The sequence below is a fragment of the Struthio camelus genome, chromosome 18 (assembly GCF_040807025.1).
Source record: "Struthio camelus isolate bStrCam1 chromosome 18, bStrCam1.hap1, whole genome shotgun sequence".
Taxonomy (NCBI): domain Eukaryota; kingdom Metazoa; phylum Chordata; class Aves; order Struthioniformes; family Struthionidae; genus Struthio; species Struthio camelus.
This window is the reverse complement of record NC_090959.1, coordinates 18,638,874-18,659,433: the sequence shown is the minus strand read 5'-3', so window position 1 is coordinate 18,659,433 and position 20,560 is coordinate 18,638,874. Positions and strand designations below refer to the sequence as shown.

Genomic DNA, 20,560 nt, shown 5'->3' with positions numbered 1-20,560 from the left:
CAATCCATTTTCCTCTGCCTTTCCTTGTGTTGTACTTGAAGGTAACAGATAAGCTTGTGCTTATAGAATTCACCAGCACACCCTGCTTCAAGATGCAACTGAAACTGGTGCACAATCCAGCACGTTTGGGCAAAGAGCTGATGTTTGGATGCTTTGAGCGGGCTGGAATCTGCATGGCAGGTTTAACTACATTTGCTAGAGTTTATGACTTCTCCCTGCCCGACTTAGTACCTCAGCCTTGACTTTTTTTTTTTTTTTGGGAGGGGGGGGTAGTGTTTCCCAGTATCTAGAAACTATTTTTAGATTGTTTGTTTTGTAACATTTGTATGAACATTTTTAACAAAGATATTTAACAAAAAAAGAGAAACATCTGCCTTAGAGGTAGTCTGACACCTAGATGGTTGCAAGAGGGACAGGACAGGGAACTCTTGGAAGCCACGAAGACTTGCCCCTGGAAGTAGCCAAGCTCTGAAACTGCTGCTGGAGGAAAAGCTACTGAATGGCCTTTACCGCTAAGCCAGAGTCAAGGTGAGAATCCTCTCCCCCCAGGGGTGCCCCACAGCACCAGCAGGACAAATTCTGCCTTCAGGTACCAGCGCACAGCACCTGTTTGATGTTGCAGGAGTGAGTCTTTAACCAGAGGGCAGCATTTGATCCAGGGCCTGAAAACATCCTTTTCTAAGGGAAACCGCTTGGAATTTCTCAGCCATCGCAGCTTATGGAAGGGATGCAGCATCTTTAATTGTCACTGTCCAGACAATTCACATTGTCATTTCCATATCTCCGAAGTACCAGTATCTGGTCTCCTCTCCTACAGCTGTCAAGGCCAAAAGCTTCCTGTTGTTAAAGCTTGACTTTCTTTTTTCCCCTCCCCTTCTAAATTTTAAAGAAACTTTCTAGCACTTTTATACACAGTGAGTAACCTCTTTTAATGAAGTATTTTCAGGGCTTTATAAGACAAGTTTTTTAAATTGTAAAAATATTAAGTGCCATTGGGAAATGTACAGTTCATCTCTTAAATTAGTTTTTTCACTGTTTTACAAAATGAAGTTCAAATTGAAAAGCATTTTTATAACAAAGTTGTTTAATAAAAGCATTTCAATTATCTGCCTCAAGCGTCTTCTTGGAGGGTTTTTTTTTTTTTTGTTAAATAAATGCAGCATCATAAGGCAAGTCAAAGGCCCAGTTCCCTACATGAATCCAAATTTCTTTCAAGCAGAGGATAAGACCTTAAAAAAAAGAAAAAAGAAAAGAAAAGAAAAGAAAAGACGCCCTGCTTCAGAGCGCAGTAACAGCTGATGCCATTATCTTGTTTCAGTAAAAATAATGTTTGTTAGGTAGGAAGTTCTGGCTGGTTGGTTGCACTAAAACTACCAGCAGCGTGGAAGCATTTAGGATAACGCTAGCCATCTACTCCTCCCTTCCAGATAACCCAGACACACGTAACCGCCGCAGGCCTGCGTGCCCCCTTGTACAAAGTCAGCCACAGAACCAGGAAAAGAACCAAACCTCAAAGCGTGAGCGATGAGCACCTGCTAGCCCCAGTCACAGCACCGCTTCGACAGAAGGTATCAACGAGTGAAGAGAATCTTGTTCTCTTGGAGATCGCTTTTCTGGATGCAGTTTAGAAGCTGACAACCATTCTCAGTGTTCATGTACTTTTCCAGGTATGAACTAGTTTAACTCCCAGTATGGACACCAGTAGAAAGTGCCATTTTCAAAACTAAGATCATATCACTTTTCTAGTCTGTTTAAAAATGAGAAGCAAAAATTCAGCATAGATTGTCTTGCTGGTGAAACCAAAGTCGTCCTTCACACTTTTTTTAGGGGGAGTATTGACTGCTCAGATAATTAAGTTCCGATTAAAGTATCTGCCCACTCTGGTCTCAGTAGCTGATCAGCATCACAGAGGTTCAGCAGCCTCGAACAGTGGCATCCCACTAAGCCATTACCAGCTGCAGCTAAGGCTGTGGATATCCCATTGCTTTGCTGGGCAGAACTTCACAAAAAGACAGGTGAATACAGTAGATACAGCCCTTATTCATCTTCTTTAAAGGAAACTTGCTGCTGTCTTGCCACATATACCCCACAGAGCAAAAATACCTCTAGTGTTTCACATAAGCACTGGTGGAGACATTAAGCTGAAAGCTAACAATGAAGGTCCAGCTTCCACAGCACCAGCACACCTCCAAAATACTAGTCAGAAGAAGGAACTGACAGCTCCCTTCTTGACTGTACTCATATCTTTGACTGCTGCTTTAAAGCACTGCGAAAGGTGCTGTATTTGCAAAATGCAGTGTCACCCTGTCAGTCACCTGACAATCGTGGTACTCTATCCATTAGAGCTACAGAAGTCAAACCATGTATTTTTCACATGAGAGAACCGAGCTGCTTAAGCAGTTTTATCATACAACATACGAGATCAGTACAGTGAGAAACAGAATAAAAATGCCTTGACTGGTGCATTTTAATTACAATCCATGGCACTATACACAACATGCCACACTGGGAGAAGCTTCACTGTCCAGTGAAGATTACCAGGGAAAAACATTATGTAGAAAACCTAAGTGTATTCCAGGCTGTGCATCGAGTTGAAGACATGTCAAAGACCATGCGGGTGTTTAAACAACAAGAGGCTCAGTGATATGAAAAGAAAACCACAAAAGGTGGCTCAGGAGAACCCAGGAGAGCAGGACAACAGGACAATGGCAGATTTATTTACAATAGGACACAAAGAATACATACATTAATTAAAAATTACAAAGAATACAGAGAAAACACTTTGGGGAAAGGAGAGAAATCAATGCTGGCTGAACCTCTCCACTGGAGGAGAGGAAAAAAAAAAACAAACAACAAAAAAAAATCAACCAAAATCTCAGCAAAAGATCTTAAATCAGAACTAGTGGAGGACTCCACAGCAGAGTTGGCTCATGTATCCTATGCTCCCTTTTTCCATCCTTGATTTCTGGATGATTGAACTTTAGCATGATGGGTGGCTGAAGAAGTTATTAGGCAAGACTGTAAAGACTTGGTGCTGAGAAGGAATCAATCCTTTTACACAGGCGCTCCCCTGCAGGGGGGAAAGGCCATTTACTAAGAGACACAGGTCCTTATGCAGGCCCAGCGGAGACTCTTAGGACAACTTCAGTTTAAAACACCAAAAAAAAAAAAAAACCCTCAAGTGTGCATATGTCAGTGTTGGTAAGAAGGAGGGTTTTTCCACAGGTCTGGGTTGGAATGGCAACCTGTGGCAGCTGACTATCTGGAGATCTTAATTCTTACTACAGGAAGAAGCAAAAGCAGAACTTACACGGCTCCCCCCTGTAGCCCTGACTGAATCCAGCTAATCTGGGGATGGAAGGAGCCTTCACTACAACGTGGAACATTTTTTACCGGTAAACATCATTTAAGTGACCAAAATAGAACTTTAACCTCATTTAAAAACAACTTCCCATGGGCCGATTCAGGCATCAAGCCATGGAAAAAGAGGAGCCCTGCAGAAGAGTCCATATTGGCTATTCCAGGGATCTTGGACCATTTTGCAAAGAACAAAATACAACTTATGGGGTGTACACTTTTTCTGTACCCTGGAGGTAGAGAATCTAAAATAGAAGAGAGCAGCAAGAGCAGCTGGGAAAGAGGGCAGGTAGTGAGACAGCCCACTTCTGGCAATGGGAGAACTCGTTGGGGCCACTCTGTCCCAGCCCCTTCTACATGGCTTGCACACATTTCACAGCAGCCGAGGCCCAACACTGCATCAGATTCCTTGGCACTAAAGCAACATCGTAGTGGATTTCTCTCCACAGGGCTCTACGCCATCCCAGAGGAGTTCCTAGGAAGTCTACCCCATTTCCTCATGGGGCGGGAGCAAAGCTATCATATCACAGAACAAACCCTTGTAGTTACCTCAAACGTTCTTCCAGTCGCGTACTCTAGCACCAGCGCAATCATGCTGCTTCCACGAGAATGTTTCATCCTGCTGCATCCAGTTGCATCTTCCAAAAGAGAGGAAATCCCACCCTCCCTAAAGCCCTTCCAGTGGATCCATCCGAAGTGGCACATGCTGTCCACCGCCAGAGGGAAGAAGCGATGCAGAGGGTTACAGTTCTCAAGCTCTCTGTGTCAAATTGCACTTCCCAGACTCTGAATGGCACCTCCATGGAGCTGTAAACAAGCTGTAGCCAGGACTTCTACAGTCAGAGCACACCACAGTCATGCAGGGTGAGCCTTTAGGATCATCTTATTTTGCCACAGTCAAGCTCCCTCTTCCATGCAGACATGAAGGCAGGAAAGAAACCTGGCCTGATACTGGTCTGAAGAGTCTCCCTGAATCCTAGAGCACCCTAGGGGCTGGAAGAAAACATTTCCACAAGTGTTTCCACTGCTGTTTCAAATCCATTCATCATTAACATAAGAAGAAAAAAAAAGATGAATTAGCAAAAAAGGGTGTTTGCTTATACAGAGGGACATTTCTCTGCTAAAAAACTCCCTCAAAACTGGAATAGGATAATAAAGTTAAAATGCAAGGTATCTACAGACCCCTTTTCCCCCCAGAAGTAGCCCAGAATCCATGTACACTGTGCCAAAAGTTACATTCCAAAATGAGGAGTTATTTATTTCTCTTGTCACTCTCCCCCTGGGTTTTATTTCCTTAAAAGAGTGGAGAGAAGATGCCCCCTTCACTCCCAAGAGGACACGTGTATAAAGGTGTCTACTTTCTGCTGAATCCGTGCATCTTCAGTCTATTTTCACTGCAGCATAGATCTTCCGGACAAACATGTAGGCTGCATAGAAGCCAATGGTTCCAGTGAGGAGCCAGAAGGACAAGACCATAAGGGCAGTGTAGCCAAAGTATAGTAAGGAGGGAATGAACTCAACAATATCCAGCTAAAACAGAGAGGAGGAAAAAACAAGTAAAATTGAATACAGGGTTAACAAGAGTTAGCTCCCCAACTCAGCCAGTGCCTTCTACAAGAGCGTATTCAGCAAAAAAGCGGAGGAAACCCTCTACTGAGTCTATTTTAGTTTGCTGAAAAGACATCCCCTTTGAAGTACAGTTAAGGAACATTATGCTAGCATTTACACTCACAACTGATCGCCCCGCACAAGCGAACACAGACAGGGGCCTCAGGTACTTACAATCTTCTCTCTCCTTTGGGAAGAATTATTAGCACAGTTGTCTGGTGAGCTGCCTTGTGCTGGCATGGGTTCAGACTAGAACTAGGCAGCCCCGCACTTTCCTTCTCCAAATCCAACAATCTCCTCTAGAAAGGTGTTGGTTTTATACGATAGGGATAACAATACCTTGTTCACAAAGTAGAAGATGGCATAGATCAGCACATAGAAGGCAGATCCTCCAGACACCAAGAAGGTCCTCCACCACCAGCGGTAATCCTGATAGAGTAAAAAGCCTTAGCATTATCCCACAGGCTTCCTTTTCCTTTGTCACCAGGGCCTCTTTGACTCAGGTGACCTGTGAACTTTGAGACAGTGAGAGCATCATCTATTTTCCTCCAAAAGATAACCACAGTTTAGCGGTGGGGAACTATTTTGTCACAGAAGTAGTAACTGAAGCGTTTCCGAACAAAGAGAACGAAAAGTCGACAGTGAAGCAAAGCCAGGCCAGCATCCTGGCACTTGCTGCAGGAGAACATAGCTCAGCCTCTGGCCTTACATTTCCCTCCGTACACAGATGGAATGAATCTGCTTCTTCAGGAAGAGAAGTCAGCTCAAAGTATCCCGCCCCAAGAAGAATTTCCAATATGAAAAATCACACTCCTCAGCTGAGGAGATACTGAGTAGCTTCAACTCTCCTTGACGTCAAAAGGCATTAAGGACACCCACACTGATGAAGCTGGGCCACGCTACATTTCTGCTGAGAAGTAGTCATACAGTGATCTGTGATTTTCCAGGAGCAACTGTGCACTATCAGCTACTAAAACCACAGCAGAGGAAACCTCACCTCAGCACAAAGCTGGAAGTACACCATGACGATGCTGATTTGAGAGCATGATACCACCAGGATTATAAACACCAGGAAGAGAAAGCCAAAAAGGTAATAGAACTGGTTCTCCCAGATTGCCTGAAACAAAGACATAATAAAAATTTGTCTCCGTGCTACTGCAATTAAACAGTAAATACGAGACTAACTTCTGCTAGCTGACCCCAGGAGAAATAAGGAGCCCCTCAAGCTCATACAGCCAAAGCCTTAGATCAAGTGCATTTCACAGCATGCCTTCAAAAGAATCAGGTTGCAAGGTGCCCAAAGATAGCGATGAGGTAACTTGTTCATATCCATTATCCCCCTATCTCTCTGCTCACTGGCCACAGAAAGGTGAAAAATGGGCAGTTGCTGGAAAGTCTCATTAGAGCGTTTTAAGGCCAGGACCCTTCCTTGGCCTAACGTTACAGTAAGTTTTCATCTTTGCCACTGTCCTTCATATAATCCAAGAATATTCTACAGACATCTCCAAGATCCTCAGCAAGAAAACAGACTGAAGAGATCTGCATCCCAACTCTCTCTAGGGACAATACTGAAAGGCCTCAAAGGAAGTTGTTAGCCCCTTCATTAAGTACAGGAATATGCCCATATTCTAAGTGGATGCCCCCTGCCTTTTAAAATCATTTTGGCTTCAGCATGATGGGTATCCTATTCAGAAGCAAAGTGGGCTTGATGCTTACACTGAAAATGAAGAACAATTCAATGAACATGGCTCCAAAAGGCAGAATACCTGCCATGAGAATCCTACAGAGTGAGAAAAGAAAAACATTAGCAGCACAATATAACTGTCTAGCTATTAAAAGTCATCTGTAATCACACAAAGGCACCCCTGGCAAAAGCTCTACAGGTTCAGATTACTGAAATAAATCTCAAACAACGAATGACGCAGCTGCTCCTATCTTTTAGCGCATGCCACTTTTATATGTGCCATGGAGTCATATCACATTAAGCTTGTCAAGACTAAGCCTGTAATACCACATTCCTCGTGAGGAATCCATCTGCAATTTGCCTTTCTCCAGAGACTAGAAGAAAGGTGATGTTCAGCAGCCTGAAGAGACTGAGGTGGGGGGAGGGTCTTAACTCACCATATTTCCTAGACACTCATCACTCACCCGACAAATTTGTTCATATACCACCTCTGCTCCGGGATCTGCCTTGGAATCTGATTGGTCCGTACAGGATTGTCATACGGCTGTTTGCGAAATCCAAAGTAGTAACCCAGGTAGACCAAGGGCAAGGAGATCCCAAACCACATGCACAGCAAGGCCACCATAGTTGGGAAAGGCACCTGGAACCACACCCAGTGTCACAAGTGAGGCTTCCAGCAAGTTCCCTCATCCCAGAGGCTGAAGTCACTGGCCAGACCAACTCTCCAGCTAACCGTTGCGCTGGCACCCGCATTCAGAAAGTTGTCAGGAAACTGAGTAATTCCCTGACACTGCAATCACCCTCCTTCCCTCTGTAGCACACTTGCAGGATAAAGAGGGTACCTACCGCTCCAGAGGAGTGTTTCCCCCAGATGAAACAGTTCAGGACAAAGCAGATACCAAAGACTACACCTGGATACAGAGTAGCTGTCTGCAAGAGCAAACACAGGTTAAGAGAAAACATGAGGCTTATGAACTAGACGTTTCTTTTTAATGAGCCCATTGCTGGGATGAAGCACACATGGAGAAAGGATCCCTCTGCCATCCTCTGAGTACTAGCACTGTAGGACTGTGGTGAGGTATATGGGGAAGATCTTAGACAACCCTCTCGCTTTACTATCGTACGTGCTCCGGTGTCCTCCCTTTCACGTAAAGCTACTAGGTCTCAATCCATACAAAATCTCTACGATACAGCTAGGCTGCACCCAGCTATCCAGAAATATACACGGAGCTTATCCACAGATCTCACTCATCAGCAAACCTGACTAAGCAGCACAGAACACCCGAAGACTTACACAGAAGGCTCCCTTCTTCCATCTATGTCCTTTCAGAGTCCGATATAAGCGGCCAGCAAAGAATCCCCCAAAAACCCTGGATAAAAACAGGCCAGAACAAATTTACTTTCCATTCCCTGGGAGAAAAGAGTATTGGAGTGGGAAGCATGGACACACTTACCCCATGAACATGAAGAGAAAGCAGGCAGTAGTCATCAGTGCACCCCGACTAGAAGGCGACAGCATTCCCAACATGGCAACAACTGTGGACGGTAAAAAGACAAAGTACAGTAGCTCTGATGTACGCGTGCTAGTCAGCATCTGGAGGCCGGGGGCCCTGTCATGCAAACATGACAGATTGCAGCTGCCTGGAATCACTCTGCCTCCTGTACAGACCTCATTTCCCCTGCAGCATAATATAACTACAGCCTCCAGCACTAGCCAGAGAGAAAGCCACAGCTTTGATCTCAAGCTACAGAACATGCTTTAGCCTCATTTTTCCCCAGAGTCAAACAAGTGCAGCTCAGAAGGCAAAGCATACATATGAAACAGTCCCTCAGCCCACTATTACCCAGTGTTTCTACAATAACCCTGTCCTTACAACTCGATAAAAGACAATACAAACACAGAAAATAATGCCTTCGTTTAGGAACGGGTATCCAGAAACTTAGAAATGCTGACCTCAGGCCTGCAGCCTAGATCAACCCGGCAACAGGAAGGAGGCCTTATCTGGCTTAACTTGAGCAAAGACGAGCACATGCTGAAGTCAATGGGAGCTACAAGTGCCCTTGAGCATTGATCCTCTTCTTGTTACAACCACCCCAACTCAGCACATGCCACTCACAGATGACAATCAGGATCATACAAAAGAGCTGAATCCCAGAACCCAGGAGAGAGCTGAGGATCATAGGATACTGTGGAGGCCTAAAGACATCTCCATGCACAAGTTTCCAACCGGATTCTTCCATGGTATCTTCCTGTGGCAACAACAGAAAAAGAAGGTACTTAGATAATCTAAGCCTGCCAGTAGAAACGAATGTCCTACCACAGCCAGCCTAAGAGGCGAATTTCCCTATAACCAGGTCTTTTAAAGAATTACATCACTCTAGTTAAGAAACCTCTTTCCTCCTAGGCTTTAAGTTGAGGGTCTATACAATCAGCTTAGGCCTGGATTACCAATGCCAAGGCACTCATCTATAGAAGCGTCAGCAGTCATTACTTAGGTCTGAAAATGTCCGAATTGGTGATCTGCCATTGTACACAGAGAGCCAAAGGTGTCATGACAGTGCATTACAGAACTGCCCCTCCCATCTTTAGGGCTAGCAGCAAAACTGGGGAAAGGGAAGAGAAAAATGCATCCAGTTTCTTCAAACTGGATCCCTCCTCGTTTGTGCTTCCCTCCCTCTCTGATCCCAGCCCCAAGAGTGAACACATCATACAATATCATCTTCCTTGTTGTAGTTGGCAATGTCCTTCCGGAGAGTGCGGATGATGATCATGCTGAGAATACCTGAAAACACACAAACTGAATTTGGCTCAGAGGCTCCCAGATGGCCCTACTGCTCTCACGCTGTGCAACTACAAGGCTTGGACCAAAATACGTGGGTCTGGCTAGCAGAGGCGGCCTTGAGCATTAGTCATCTCTCCCACCCTTCAGCAAACCCCCTTCCCTACTCCAGCGGGTAGGGAAGGCAGCATTCTCGTATGAATTAGGTACTGTGGCTTTCCTGTTTATTCTTCTTAAATGCAAGATGTGCATTGACCACGTTAATGATTCTACCCCTCCCCCAAGTGCCCCAATCAGGCAGCAGAAATGGGTAACAGCCTGACCCTACGTGGTGCTGCCCAAACTGGAAGTTTTACATGTGCTAATGCTTGTTTCCTGCCCCTTCTGACATTCAGATCTGGCTGCATTCTCCTCAGGCTACCTGCAGCTGAGGCTTAAAGCAGACTCCCTGCAGATAAATTGGAAAGCCGCCTTCATCCCAAAATCACTCACCCGAAAGGAAAAAGACGACCACAACCGAATTAATGATGGAGAACCAGTGAATCTGCACATCACTCATGGTCAGGTAGGTGTCCCAGCGGGAAGCCCATTTAATGTCACTTTCCTGAAAGAACAACACTGCATGACCAGAAACCCTTCTGACACCCCAGAAGCTATCACAGCCCCGTGTCATCTTGTGCCAGTGTTCCCGATGACTTCCACAACACCTCTGTGGTACAGGCACTCTGAGCACTAACTGCCAGCCAGCCAACGCCAGCTAGGGGTAGTTAGCTGCCGGCTAGCTTCCCATTTCCCCTCACCTCCCAATGGACAGAGTAGGTGAAGAGCATCTGATTCTCTTTAGAGGGATCTATTTCCTGAGGGGCAGAGCCCGTAGCTTCAGGCAGGGTGCACATTCCCTTCTCATCAGCTTTCAAGTCTACAAGAGAGAACATGGCACACAGTAAGTCAGTACTTCCCTCTAAGGCATGAGCTCTCCCACTGACCATCCCAGCCCCAAGTACAAGTCACTATGCTGCATTTATTGCAAATGCTGCGGGGGAAGCACCCATTCCTTTCTCAGCTGCTTTGCAGTTTCCAAGACTATTTTTCCAATCAGAAACGGAGCAGCATTAACAAACCTTTAAGGAAAACTGTGTGCGAGTCTCTCCTTAACTGGAAGGATAAAAGCCAGAGGCTCTGTAGACAAGGGTCTAGATCAAGGAAAAATCCTCTATTCCATGTGAGGGGCTGAGAAACAAGGCCTGTCCAGCAGGGCCTGCTGCTGCCACTAGAGGAGTTGCATGGGATGACATATGATAAGGGCAGGGCAACTTTCCCTTTTGAGATTCCTGCTTCATGCTGGGCTCACTGAAGTAGGAAGATTAACCCCATAACTTAAAAAAAAAAAAAAAAAAGATTTAATCCCTCTAGAATAGCTCCAAATATTTTGTGGGTCTCTGGACTGGCATGCCTACTGTTCTGTCCCAGTGGGGGAGATCTGGGCCACAATGAAAGCTAGATGCCATGCATACTACACATCAGACGGCACAGAGCAAAAAATTCCAAATCTCTTGAGATTGATTCATTATCTTAAAATGCAGCACATGGAAATTTTTTATATTTCCTTACTAATACAAGACAATATTGTTCTTATAATTCAGACTCCCTCATCTCTGTGCCATGAGATCTGCAATGGAAGCAACAATTACCACCCTGATATGGTGATGGCGCTCAACTCCCAGCCCTGAAAGAGACTCTCCTCCCCGACTCCCTTGCCTAAAAATCTCTCACCTTCCAGTTTAATACTTTGGGGTATCACTTCAAAGCGCACAACCCTGTAGGTGGGCTCCTGGTTCTCTTCCACATCCTCTCTGTGGTAGTAAAGGATGAAGGAGAGGTGGTTGTGCAGGTAGAACTAAAATGGATTGACATTAAATGAAAGTGTTAGCATCCCAAGGGAAGAACAGACAACGTTTAGAAGCAACAACAGGAGAAAGCAGTTTCAGTGCTGGAAACTGAAGACTCCAACCGCTCCAGATACCTTGTGCTACAGAACAAGACCAGGCTCTCTAATGCTTTCCAAGGCTAAAGGAACATAAGGAGAGAACACAGCTGTTGAAAAGGTGACATCTCAACCACTCCAAGCATCAGCAACAACGTTTGAGTCTATTGCTGCCCTGGAGAATACCAATATATTAAGACACATCTGAACGATGCGTTCAGTGAAGGCTTCAGTGGCAGCAAAATCATAGAATCAGGTTGGAAGCACCTCAGTAGCTACAACCTTAAGTTTCCCATCTGCCTTTGCCACCCAGATAAACAAACATTACTCAGATCCTGTTGGGGCTCATGGCAATTTTAAGCTTGCACTTTCAAAAGGCTTTTATTTTTATCACTTATCACACAAAGAAAGTGCGGCAACTCTAAACAGGCATATTAAGCTCTTTCATCCAAAAGAACTTAGCCTCAAGTGATTAGAGCCGTGCACACAGCTGAACACTTGAGTATGCTAAAAAGATGCCTCTGTTAAGTCAAACACAACTAATCTTTAGGGCACACAATCATGGAAAACATTTGCAGGAATAGGCATGATTTCCATTTGCAAATTTAAGCATCTTCCCCAAGATATTTACAAGCAGAAGGATGTTCCACTTTGTACAATTTGCTGGCCCCTTTATTTTCTTCCCAATATCATGTGTGTTTTTCTCCCCTTCCTTAATTATATTTCTTTCATGCATAAGCGACTGCACTATGCTGGAGAAATTCAAATTGCTACCTTGTGAATTGAATCAAAGTTCCAGTCACATCCCAGTTTCATGTAAAAATTAAAAAACAAACACTTGACAGTTCTCTTCCCCTCCACCAAAAGAGCGCCATGATTTCTAAATACTAGCCTGCCTTCAGGGCACCTCTAGGAAGTCTACTGCCGCTGTTCTGCTGAGGGGAAACCACTGCACGAGGTTGTCCAACATCACAGGGCAAGCCAGTGCTAGAACTCCTGGTTATCGTTCCAGTATTTTAGCACCGGCTCCCTCTCTTCCAGTACAAGATCTATCCCTCATTTCCACTCATATCCACTCTTTATAAAACCCTTTGGTTGCATTCCCAACCCTGATGCTCTTTGGCAACTTCTATCATCATCTGACACACACCCGAAGCTCCTCTAGGCACCTCTCAGACAGCGTCTGGATTCTCTACCTTGTTACCGTCCATAAACCCAAGCCTGTAGCCATGCTCGAACTGCACATCCTTCTCCTTCTTCTTTTCCTCTTCCTCACGATTTGAATAAAACTCCAGCCGTGTTGCCACAGGGAGGTTATCAGCAATGCTGAAAGCACAGATTTCAGATCAAATTTGTCCACTACACACAATCCCCACTGACACAAAACCCATGCTTGAGATGACTCACAGATGGACATAGTAATCTTCCCTGATCCGCTCAGCAATGAGCTTGCTCTGCTCCACTGTCAGAGTGACTGGTTTATTGGGAAAGTTGCACAGAACCTCACATTTCTTCTCTACGCTCATGGAAACCTGAAAAGGTGTATTTACAATCCGGTCTCCCCGGAGAACCTCACCTGGAAAATAAGGAATAAAGGGCAGGGTTGAGGGCTGCTAGGCTTCTTGCCACTCATCCTGCCACAGAGCTTGCAGTGCTCTGTATGACTACAATGCTGAGAGCAAGCCTCCTGTGTTACTATGGAAGCCGGCTGCAGGGAAAATATTTAAGGATATTTTGGTTATGCCATTTGTCTGACATACTGAGCACTGCTTATGAAATTGGCTACAGGTCCTCCTTTTTGAAAGGTACTTCCACGTTCTGATACATGGCTACTCTAGTTTGCAAACAGTCAGTGCACAACAAATAAGAGAGAGCAGGCTGTCCTCACACAGTTTTATTAGAGGTGACATTTGCAATTGCTTCTTCTCCTGTAAACATACCCTCACGTAGCTTATAAGTGGCAGCCTGTTAACTGATGGGGAACATGCTGTTCAACAGATACATACCTAGATTCTCAGCCTTGTATGTTATCTTGGTAGGCTGACAGAAAGGCAACGAGTAGTACTCATATGGTAGCTGGGTTCGCGAACTGGTGAGCTTCACAGCCTGGAAAACAAAAGAAGAAAAAAAAGTTATCCAAATGAAAAAGCTCAGATTTCATACACTCTCTACATCAGATAGACAGAAGCTGAAGCTCACAGAAATATCTTCCATAAAGCTCACTTATGGAAGCTACAAGAATGGAGACAGATGATCCTGGAAGAACTCCTGCTTTCTTCACTTTTGCACAATTTCTAGTTGTGCATTCTCTACACTACGATTTGGTAGCAATTCCTTTATATAAAAAGAAAACCCTGTAGAAAGCCATGGTGGATTAGTTTCACAAATTTATGACTCAGTGAAGTTTTGCAAAACAACAAAGTGCCTGAAAGAGATTCAAGAGCCTCAACCTACATAAGACTGCAGTTAATACCCCCACCCCACCCCCAAAAAATCCAAGTCACAATGGACCTTCAAGTCTGACCTCTACTAATATAAGAAATTGAGTAACTTTCATCTCTGGAAAGAAAGCCAGAGAACCATCAGATTGGAAAAACAATGGATAGTGACAAAACCCAAACACTTCAGGAGAGTAACCACAAATCACATGGCACAAGAGAAGTGCAGAGACATACCACATATAGCCAAGGCCACAATTGCTCAGAAAAGCAGGAGCGTTTTGTAACGCGGCCAAGCTCATTTATTGGAAGAGCGCTGGCAAACTTGCCAACTTGTCTCATCACCGGAGAAAGCGTTTGGCTCATGAAATCCCTTTGAGAACAGCCATTTCAATACCCTCTTCCCCAGGGAAACTTACTGTAGCCACAGGCCAGTCTCATTTGGTTAAAAATAGCTTAGGTCTGGCGGCCTGTGGCCAGGAGCCAGTTGTGGCACAGCAGCAAGTTGTGCTGTGCTTCACGTGGAAGAAGGCAACCTCAGCATCCCCAAGGGTGCCAGTTGTGCCGAGACAGAGGCCACATCTTTAGAAGAATAAATGAAAAGGGCTATAAATTGCTGAGGTCTGAAAACAAAGCCTGGCTTCCTCCTGTACTGGATGAGCAGTTCCATCATTCACAACCAGCAATACTGTACAGGAACAGCTTTTCAGCAGCCTGGGTTGTAAGATCTATGATGCTCAAGGACAAATGCCTGCACTTGGAATGAGTTTATCATGGACTTCACCTGACTTGAAGACACAAAACATGGAAACCAGGCAGAAGACAAAACTGTAAAGGTTCAACTCAAACTACTACTACTTTGGCCTACCATCTAAAGACTCAGTCTCTATAAACACTTTGAGAGTTAGTACAATACCGGAGAAAATCTCCAACTAAATTCACTTCAAAACTAGAGTGGGGAAAAAGAAGGCTGTTTTGCCAAGTAGAGCAACATCTCAAGGACTTTAGTGTAACTAATAAAGGAATTTGGGAGAAGAAATAGGAAGGGAGAGAGTCGAGTTGCGAAAAGTAGGGTGAAATGATGATAGTAGTCTCTTGAGTGCTGTTTTCTCCAGTAGAAGCATTGTGAAAAAGAAAATATCTGCCCCAGAATTTTAATAACAGGATCTCAAGGTTTGACTTGACAGACTGACTCAGCTGCTATGATATAAAAAAGAAAAAACAAACAAACAAAAAATAGCAGCTCCATCTAAGTTCACCTTACCTTAATTTCCACAGGATCATTCCGGTGGAAGTTGATAGGAGCCACACCAGGTACGTAGAAAGAGCCCGTACCATGAAGCAATGAGAGCAAAACCAGCAAATATCTTAGCCTTTCCTACAGAAACCAAAAGAGGTATTAAGTTACAAGACAGTAGATACAAACATCAGAACAACAGTAGAGATGGGCAGCAACAAAAAGTATTTGCCTGAGATATTATAAAGGCTGTGTGGTTCAAGCAACTAAACACAGCCAACAAAGCTAACTTTGCACTGTGCCTCTCAAGTCAGTCTCCATCTTCTGTGTCTGTTTCTTCACCTGTAATTAGGAAAACTTTGTCCTTGCTCAAATATGAGAAAGATGTGCTTGACATTTGTAACTTGCTTCATTTCTCAGGCTGTTATCTGACTCTTCTATTCCCCTCCAATACCCCTGTGAAGAACAACACAACTCCATGGATTACTAGAGAACAGGGCACTAGCTTTCTGTCAGCTCTGCACTTCGGGAATTACCCCCTAGCAAACCCCCTATAAACTGATGCTCACACGCTTATCTTCACTGAAGTTGTTAGCATAGGGTATGGTTTGACACTACAGCTGTGCCAACCTAAGGGCTCATTGCATCCAAAGGGGTTGTTCATATCACCTCTACCTCCTAGTCCATATTCTTCTTTCCCCTCACCCCACGGAGCACAATTCAGCTCAACGTAGCAAGAAAAAAAAAAGTCACCCCCTTTTCAGGGACTGGGCATACAGTGGGGAGAAGGGTCAAGTTAGAAAGTTGAATCAGTTCAGTATGGGATCCAACAAGAACCAGATGCAGTATAACAAATGTGGCAGCAAACCTTTTAACTAACTTCGCTATTTCATTACACTGTACCATTATCCCAATCAAATCTACCCAGCTCGTACAAGACCAGTAAGGCTCAGAGAGAGAGAGAGAGAGAGAGAGGGGGGAAAAAAAAAAAAAAGCTTTAGAAGAACATTAGATAGTGGCAGAGCAGCTGGACTAGAATAACAACCCTAGCGTAATCTCACCGCACCACTAGCTTCAGCCCATTCTAAAGTCAGTATGCGTAACGCACGATTTAACTCCGTCTGGAAGACTGGAGTCTGGTTTGGGACAGTTTTTGAGCTAATGTTGGAGTGATAATAGAATCAGTTGTTGCTTTCCTCTGCACTGCCTCAACAGGGCAAGCAAAGCAAAGCTAGCTTCAGTGACCTACTGCCCTTATGTCTAAAGCAGGAGCACCGGCAGTCGTGAAACGGGGAGCTAGATACAGAAGGGATAAGAGAGAGGAAGCAGACTGACCAAGCAAGACCCGCTTGGAGTAAAATGAGCCACCAGATTATGGCCTGGTCTGGCTCAGTAGGGCACAGGGTTCAGCACTTGCCCCTCCCACCAATTAACAACATTTGGCCAGGCCACAAGCGAATTAAACACAAGTCCAGCCCTTTTTGGCAAAAGTCAGTCACCACACAAAGCAGTAGAGGAAAAAACATTGACCGTCAGACTCCTAGCAACCCACCCACCTCAAGCATTGCAAAGAGGCAAGAGAGAGCCCGTCCCAAACTGCAAGGCTAGTCACAGCTACAACCCTGTCAGCAGAGATCTAGGGGGAAGCCACGTGGGGAGACAGGATCTGGGACCCCAGAGAGCTGGGCTGGCAGGAGCTCTTAGTGCCGATACAGTTTGGCTGGTACATTTGCACTGCCAACAAGATAGCTCATTTTGACTGTAGGAGGCAGATTACTACACTGGTACAATCACAGCTTCTTTCTCACAGCGTGTCAGTGGAGAACACTAGAGTAAGTCAGCATACACATAATGTAAGAGGAAACATTACACACCCTTAAGTTTGCAAATTAGATACAGACAAAAAGCAGCTCTATTAGGAGGCTCTTATCAGTGCAAGGGGGGAAAAAAAGATAACCCAAGTGTATTGCTCCCCACATCCCCTTTCCATCAGTTCCTTCCTTACTCTGGGGCTAGTAACGTAATTTTGGCCCAGACACCAGTGAAAGTCAATAGAGCATCCAGAAATAGTGGCACTGAGCAGGACAGCTAGAGTAGCCAATAAATATGGGATTTTTAACTTAAAATATATCTAAAAATGTAAAGACTAGAAACCTACATAAAATGTGTTAATACTAAATTATCAAATACATCTTTTCTGTTTACAAGGCAGATCTCCAGATCTATTCTAAGTACTCCTTAACGTAGTTACTTTCCAAATAAGCTTTTTGCCCGCTGTAACCGGAAAGCATAAATACAGAATGAAATTAAAATATTTTTTAAATCACTTGGATTTAAATACTGATCTGGCTTAAACAATGTGGGATTTTTTTGTTGTTTTCTATACTTTACACACTAAGTTTTTCCTTCTCTGATCTTGTAAAAGAATGCTTTATGGTTCTCTCTTGGAACAATTAAGAAAAGGTCTCTCGGGCAGGTGAGGCACTATAAGAACATAGCAGTCTTCCTACATCATATGCTCTGCAGCTGTCAGCTACCTGTAGCAATTATCTCACTTTATTTGTCAATGAAGTGCTAGAAATACATACCATAACGTTACTTAACAAAAAACAAGCAAAACCAAACACACACAGGTGCAATCCTTGCCCTGAAGAGCCTGCAAGATAACAAGATAAAGACAGAACTTTGGAATGAGCTCAGGAGACAGGCAAGCATGTAGAAGATGAAGTTTTTGATGACACCTCTGGCAGAAGGCTCTTTGCATACAGATGATGATGACTCAAGGAGCACTAGGCAACAGAAAAGATAAGAGGGCGATGCTTTCAGTCATCCCCAGGAAACAAATATTTGTTAGCAAGAAATGAAAACATAGCTTCACAACAGGTGGAAGTGAGCTTTGAAAGTGAAATTTGGAGGAGTTTTCCAAAACAAGTTCCTAACCAACCAGTTGTTGGACCAACTGCTCGACAGAGCACATTCAGGGTAAAGCCAGGGGGCCGTTGCTATTGGGATCTTTCACATTTACAGATGCACTTCATTTCCTCCAAATGAAGAAAAGAAGCTTAGCAACGACCGTATGGACACATGCCAAAACATCTGCATAACTTGTGAACTTGACCAGGCTATCATCTCATTTGTGAGGTGCCTTCAGTCTAGCTTGTCTCCTACGCAAGATCAAAGGCTGCAGGACTGAGCTTTGTCCAAGTGAAGTGCTCTGGTGAGGCACCGACTTCCAGAACACATGGGACCGCACCTCTGCACCCTTTAACCACAACACTCATTTCAAAACACACAAGAATCACTCAGATGACAGTCTTGCATCTAAGATGCCAGAAAACTGTACAATGAAGCAACAAGCAGCACAAGAAGCATACACAACTTCAAACAAGAGAAAACCCCAGCTGTACACAGACAAAAATATTCTGGGTTGACTAAACCTTTTTATTTTGCTACATGCATACACGCACACACACAAACTTGTAAATGACCCTTTCTTAAGGGGATGTTCTTCAAGCGAGAGAAGTATCTGCAGAAGCACAATCAACAGAAAGCCACCACAAGCTTTTCCCTACAGCACCCTGCCAATGAGCTTTAATGCAATCCAGGGGGACCATCTCCAAGCACACTCTGGCCCAGGGCATCCCAGCTCAGGACACAAGCAAACATGTTCTAGGGACTGATCACGTGAAGGAGCCTTCAAACAGCAGCATTTGAAGCATTCTGTGAGCATTTCAATAGGGCTGGTGGTGAATTAGGGCTGGTTTAGGTCTGACTGTTTCAAAAAATATAAGCTTAGGAAGGCAATACAATAATTACTCAGAGGGAGGGGAAGGAAGTAGGAAAATAAGCAAAGATGATGGGTACCATCCACAGTGGTATTTCCCATTTATTTTCTGCAGAGAAAAGAAAGACGTAGATCAAACAGCAATAACCAAGACCTTCTTACTCCAAAGGCACTTTGGAAGAAAAAGTAGGGAAAACACAACCTCTGTGCAGCAGTTTATCCAACTAGATTCACAAAGATCTGATATTTTATTCCAGTTATCAAGTCTTTTTAATGAGGTGTCAGAAGGGGAAGAAAGACATAATCCTAGAATTTGGGGGAAGAAACAAAAATCCTCATGTCACAGAGCAAACCGAAGCCCTGAAGCTGTCTCCTATGTATAACACATATTCTGTTATGAGGCACGCTAGCAGGACATCTACAGCGTTAGTGGCAACAGCTCTTCACCATTAGCTGAGCTGCCAGCCTGACATCCCCCCCCCTTTTTTTTTTTGTTAAGGGCTGCTTTGTTAGATATTCTCAACAACTATTTGGACAAGCTCATCTTTATTGCATTTCTGACCAGCTTACACTTCCACTCAGAAAAGTCACTGAAAGCCTTTGGAAAGGAGACAAGCGCCGCATTCACAATGATTTCAGAGAGCTCCTTTGACACCGGGAGAGCTGTTAGCAGTCTTCTCTTCCCTTCATAAAAGGGAAGGCTAGGAGGAAATTCCCAGCAGAACCATCTTCAGCCCTACAAACAGCCCAGAATCCACCCCCCCCCCACCAACCAGGAGGAAGCAAGCAGAGCATGAAGAGGCTTGAAACAAAATAAATGAACGTTTCCACTCTCCCAGTTTCTCTTCGGCCAACAAAGCACTCTGTAAGTCAACGCACGTCATTTACTTGCGCGGCCGCTCTTCCCCCCGCGACCAGGGAAACGTCCCTCCACGAACGCAAAGAGCAAAATCCACCTTCCCGGCGCAAGCGGCAGCCAGCGCCGCCCCCTCCCCGCCGCCGCGCAGCTCCGCCGCGGAACGCGCGCCGGGGAAGGCGGGAGCAGCCCCGCGGCCGCCGAAACGCTGCGGAGGGGCCGGGCGGCGACCGGCCCCGGCACCGGCGAGGGCCCGGCGGGGCAGCGGCTGCCCGGGGCCCGGCCCCGCCGCAGGCTCCAGCGGGCGACGCGCCCCCGGCCCCGCTTCCCCCGGGGGCCCCGGCGGGGCCGCTGCAGGCGCCGCGGCCTGCGCCGGCCTGGCCCGGCCCGCGGCACCGGGGCGGCCCGCGGCGACGGGGGCGCGGAGGGCCCCGAGCCGGGCCGCCGCCTCACGCGGCCCCGCGGCCGAGCCGAGAGGGCGGAGCGGCGCCGCGGTAGGGGGGGGGGGGAAGGTGGAGGGCGGAGCGGGGGCACCGGGGGCGGCCGGGCCCCGCCGGCCCCGCCGCACTCACCATCGCCGCCGATGCCGCCATCTTGGATCCACGTGTCGCGGCTGACGTCAGCGGAAGCGGGCGCCGGTTGGCTGGGGGCGTTTATCGCCATGGCGACAGCGGCGGCAGGGCCGGGGGGGGGGTGGTGGCAACGGGCGCCGGGCCGGGCCGGGCCCTGCTTTCGGCGGGGGGTCGGCGGCCGCCCCGCCCCGTCCTGCCCCGCCCCGTCCCCGGTGGGCTCCCGGCGCCGGGGGGCCGGCTAGCGGCGGCGGGCGGCTCGG

At 45.9% G+C, this 20,560-nt stretch overlaps 1 protein-coding gene across 1 annotated transcript; it reads right to left on the bottom strand.

Moving 5' to 3' along the window:
- Positions 1-2,696: 2,696 nt before the first annotated feature.
- TM9SF4 (transmembrane 9 superfamily member 4) lies at positions 2,697-20,356 on the bottom strand. The gene is made up of 18 exons (XM_068912525.1): positions 20,301-20,356; positions 15,116-15,229; positions 13,420-13,519; positions 12,821-12,989; positions 12,610-12,739; positions 11,203-11,326; positions 10,230-10,348; positions 9,922-10,033; positions 9,362-9,432; positions 8,767-8,899; positions 8,104-8,185; positions 7,944-8,019; positions 7,496-7,579; positions 7,114-7,289; positions 6,682-6,745; positions 5,963-6,082; positions 5,305-5,394; positions 2,697-4,887 (listed from the first exon to the last, which is right to left on the bottom strand). The coding sequence occupies exons 1-18, from the start codon at positions 20,319-20,321 to the stop codon at positions 4,738-4,740; spliced, it is 1,935 nt and encodes a 644-aa protein (XP_068768626.1). The 5' UTR covers positions 20,322-20,356; the 3' UTR covers positions 2,697-4,737.
- Between the last annotated feature and the right edge of the window lie 204 nt (positions 20,357-20,560).